Genomic DNA, 5,000 nt, shown 5'->3' with positions numbered 1-5,000 from the left:
ATAGTTTCCATTGAATGGGTTTTGTTAGTCTTTAATCTTCCTACTGAGAGTTGAACTATGTGTGAATGCTTACATAGTCTTAGTTCTTGTGACCATGTGTTGTTTATACAATTTGGGGGGTACCATTATCTCCAGTTGGGGATAATTGCCTCAATTGTCTTAAGATGATTAGATTTAGGGGTCATCTCTAAGCCTGTGTGTAAGGTCAACACTCTCAAGGACTGTCAGCACCTTTAAGGACTATTAGATACCATGTAAAGTTCCCTTAGACTTGATGACTGCAGCTACCGACAGCTCGTGATCTCGATAAAGAATCCTGCTGAAGAAAGAACCAAGTCTCTGTAGTTCTGTTGTAGTTTTCTACAATATATATAATTAAAATAAAATAATTATATAAATATTAATAATTATAATTATATATATGAATAATAATAATACAAATAAAATAACTTTTTGTAATATCAATTACATATTATCAATATATTATTATAATACATAATTATACATTAGTACATAATTATACATCAATGCAATTTTCCACTTTGGTGGACAATGTTCAATCAAGACATATAAATATTGTAGAAAACTCAGAAGCGAAGACCAGGAGACTTGGTGAACATTCTAAGTATTTAAGCTGTGATGTCCCAGTGTGCATTTTATGAAGCTGTGCTGCTGCTGACATTCTTTAGACTTTAAAGGTAGCAAATTCTGGTCTTTGGAATAAACTCCATGCGAGTTAAAATCAACTCAATTTGAGTGTACATGCGTGACCATCAAATACTCCAACGCAGAGTTAAAATAACTCCGCTCTTGGAGTTGTATTTTTAACACTTTTTCAGATTTAAAATAGAACTCTTTCTGGAGTTAAAATACAAATCATACGGAGAGTAATTGTAACTCTAAAAATGAGTTATTTATAATATGAACTCCCTAACAGTGTTAAAAATCAACACTTAAAAAATATTGCATTTAACACTTCTTAGAGTTAACATTTATTTAACATAATATAATATTTTATGTGAAAATTATATACTGAACGCCATACTCTCAACTCATTGCTTTTATTTGATCAAATTCATACATTTGGTTTAAAAATTACATGTATGGAGTCTGGACACACTTAAAAATAATATCTGTCATAAAATACTGTAAAATCTAACAGCAAAACATTTACATTTATGCAGCTAACAGAGTGCCAACTAAAAAAAATGTAATTGTATAAAACAATGTCAACAACACATCACTTCATTATATAAAATCAAGACTGCAGGATTATAAAAAAAACATGTGGTGCAGTAGGATTGTGTAACCTGAGGTAGACACTTATACATCAGATGAAGTAATAATGAACAACTTCACAGTGAACTCATTTTAATAAGAAATCAGAAAATACAACTGTCTGATACAATATAAAATTGCGAATCTCACCCATATGACAATTACTGCTCGTTTAAGAGCTTTGCTCTCAGCTCTTTGACTTTTGGAGTTTCTTCAGTTGTACCTATATCAATATTGTACACGGTTGACTGCAAAAATATGTACAGACTGGACAGAGCATCATCAAACTTCACACTAAAAACAAAATGGGACTTGAACAGCTCGTCAAAAGCACCCAAGGATGTACATGACTGTCAAGGCAAGAGTTTTTTGTCCAAGACAATGTAAAAGGTGAAAACCTGTGCTTTCAAAGTCCCTGAGGCAAGAAGGTATGGCTGAGGGTTTCCTTCAGTGGTCAGGAGATGATCATCAAGGCTTTGGAATGACTGAAACACCACAAATGTCTCATTATAAACAATTTGTTTAAAATTAGGCATACAATATTTGGAGTAAGATAGATTGTCTTAACAAACCTTGTGAAATTTCACCAGATGATCTGTTGCCTCTCCAACACTGATCTTCTCGGGACGCTTTCTTCCAGCTGGTTGTGGAGTGAGAAGATGCAGCGGGACAAGTAGAGAAGCCATGTCGCTGTCCCATTCTGGAGACAGAAAAAAACGTAGTTGTTTCAAAGTATGTTTAGGGCCTCTCTAATGCCTGGCTCACACTACAGGAGTTTTGAAATCCTAACCGATTTTTAAATCTGGTTGCAGCACACACTTTAGGAGAATCTTTGCAGATTTTCTTACCTCAAATCTTAAACATGCTCATACAAGATTTGAAAATCGCGGCGCATCACACACTACAAAATGTTACTAAGATTATCGTGCCAGAGGAAGCGCCTCACGTGATCTACGCAGCAGATCGTAAGCGGGAAAGCGGATGTAAACAAAATGGATACTGTAACACGAAGACTTGCTGTATCAATAATGATCGTTTGTTGTGAGAACAAGCGGAAGAATAAACGAGTGTGGATGAGAAAATGGTTGGGGAGACGGACTGAACATGGATTGTCAGTTCTTCAGCGAGAAATGCAGGTAAGAAATGTCTGTCACTTCCGTCTCGTCGTAGACTTGTTTCCTATTGGCTATTGTGACAGTACTGACGTAATCACAATCTTGCTCATCCCGATAAATATCAAACATGTTTGATATGATCGGGGCGAGCCCGATTTGTGTGAGAGCAGATCGGGAGGGGCAAGATTCGATCTGTGAACGCCTCACATTACCAGATAATCTGTGCCAAACATCGCAACCGATCGAGGTCCTCGACAAGATTTTTTCTCCGATTCTCGGGAGGGGGAAATCGGGCATTAATCGGCCTAAAACTCCTGTAGTGCGAGCCAGGCATTAGTTAGCCCTGTGAATTGTCTATCATAATATATTATTATACACAGTACACACACATATATGATGTAAACAAAAACTTTAATTCTGCAAACGATTAGTTGCGATTAATTGTAATGCAGCCCTAATATATACCATTACATACTTTCAAAATGCATTTATTTTCCAAAAGTCATGTCTAAAGCATAAGGTCTATTTGTATGCAAGTAAAAAAAAAAAAACTTACATGGGCACTGTCCACTGAAGGTTGCAATCCAGAAACACTGCTGCTTAAACTGCCAGAGACAGAGAATGTGTCTGTCGGACTCGGGGAGGAGGGCCCTTCAACTCCTTGCTGCAGGACAGTCAAATCTGAAGATCACAAAAACAACACAGTACAGTATGAGGCAATTATAATCTAAGAGCTGCTTCAGCAAAACTATGTACCAGGGAGGATATTCCCAGGGTCAGACAAAATAATCACATAATTCGGCTTACCACAAGTAGTGAGAGTAACATAATCTGTCAGATTTGAGGAGGCACCAAACTCTGTCAGGTCTGAGAAGTCAGCAGAGTTCTTGAATGTTTCAGCAAATGGAAGTTCTGAAATGCACAAATTTTGTCTCTGAGTTGAGATACAAACTCTCAAAATATCTATAAAACAAAACAAACACTCTTAAATGTCTTACCATCATCAGTGTGGACAAAAAAACACATGGTCGTTGCAAGTTCTGGAAAGACATCCTCCTCATCCACCTCTATGCCCTGGTCATCTGTGACTTTCAATGTTGTGTTCTCTGGTATCAGAACCTTTTTTTGGACTACACCATAACATCAACAACATGTTATTCACAAAACAAATTACTATTACTTACTCTTTATTACCTGGATATTAAACATAACTCACCTGCACTGAGAAAATCTGAGAAACAAACTTCTTCCGCTCAGTTTTACATACCGATACTACTTCTTCCCTCCACGTTGCACTATTATCAACATCGTGACCTGACAATAAAGAGAAAACATGTAATTTATGTTAACTGCTAATGTTAGTGTGATTGAACATGCAAAAAAAAAAAAAATAAGCTGAAAACCACGCACTTTCATGGGTCACGACTAAAACGTTTAAACCGTTGCAGGCCTAAACTTTCACGGCTCAAATATCTTATTATCCAGGGTAGACATTGCAGTTTAGTATTAACCACGTCTGTAAAACAGGCTAACTTATCTGACAGACATAAAGCTGGTATAAAGTACCGGCATTAACGTATGGAAGCTCAACAGAAGGTTACGTGAGTTGAGTCACCACTTCAATTTGACGGCAAAAAACTAATTTTCAGAAACACGGTGTGAAAGACGGTTAGCTAATGTTAGCTCGTTTAAATCAAGGGGAAAAAACTCACAAAACAGGCTAACAGCCACTCGGAAATATATGGATAAACCACAAGGAGTTGAACATCAAGTTCGCCACGGTCATTGGCGTTAGTACACACACACACACACACACACACAGTATACAACGTAACAGCTACGACAAAACGTGCTTCTGTCAGAAAATATCGAACATTTTGAAATGTCTTTTTTTTTGTAATAAATATGTTTATACATACCTCACGTCACGGCGGATCCATTTGGCCTTGTGCTGCACCAGGGTCGTGACTCGATCGTGTGGCGAACTTCTTAATATACTCCAGTAGTGTTAAAACACGCTCCTGAACACCAATGAATAAACTCCAAAATACAACACAAACAGGGAGTATCCCGGCCATAACTCAAACTGTAGTCAGAGTGAAAAAATAAACTCCCAAAATCTTACTCTTGCGCACTTTTTTGCCTTTATAAACTGCAGTTAAAACAGTATTCTAATAACAGCAGATCAGACTGGCCATAGGAGAGGGCAGTTTATAAAGGAGATCAGAGTGATTATTAGAGAAATAAAAGGCTAGATGAGCTAGAAGTCATTTCTACCTTTAAAGTCTTAAGAATGTCTGCAGCAGCACAGCTTCATAAAATGCACACTGTGACGTCACATCACTGTGACGTCACATCACACCAGAGCTTAAATACTTAGAATGTTCACACTGTAACTACTCAGTTTGCTTGTTTGCAAGATTTGTTCAGCTTGACAACGTTTTACACTGCTCTGACACTGCATCTGAGACTCAAAATGCCTTGGAAACTGCATCTGGCACTGCCAGGAATGGCACTGCGTCTGAGACTCACAAAGCCTCTGACACTGCATCTGAAACTGACACTGCCAGGAATGACACTGCGTCTGAGACTCAAAAAGCCTCTGAA

At 37.5% G+C, this 5,000-nt stretch overlaps 1 protein-coding gene across 1 annotated transcript; it reads right to left on the bottom strand.

The window, feature by feature from the left end:
* Positions 1 to 1,104: 1,104 nt before the first annotated feature.
* Positions 1,105 to 4,012, bottom strand: LOC306989592 (uncharacterized protein). The gene is made up of 5 exons (XM_079595441.1): positions 3,392 to 4,012; positions 3,201 to 3,305; positions 2,950 to 3,074; positions 1,851 to 1,978; positions 1,105 to 1,763 (listed from the first exon to the last, which is right to left on the bottom strand). Exons 1-4 carry the CDS (start codon positions 3,417 to 3,419, stop codon positions 1,862 to 1,864), a joined length of 375 nt encoding a protein of 124 aa, XP_079451567.1. The 5' UTR covers positions 3,420 to 4,012; the 3' UTR covers positions 1,105 to 1,763; positions 1,851 to 1,861.
* Positions 4,013 to 5,000: the final 988 nt, after the last annotated feature.

This window comes from Phoxinus phoxinus (assembly GCF_949152265.1).
Source record: "Phoxinus phoxinus genome assembly, chromosome: 21".
NCBI classification, from domain to species: domain Eukaryota; kingdom Metazoa; phylum Chordata; class Actinopteri; order Cypriniformes; family Leuciscidae; genus Phoxinus; species Phoxinus phoxinus.
This window is presented reverse-complemented; position numbering and strand designations above follow the sequence as displayed.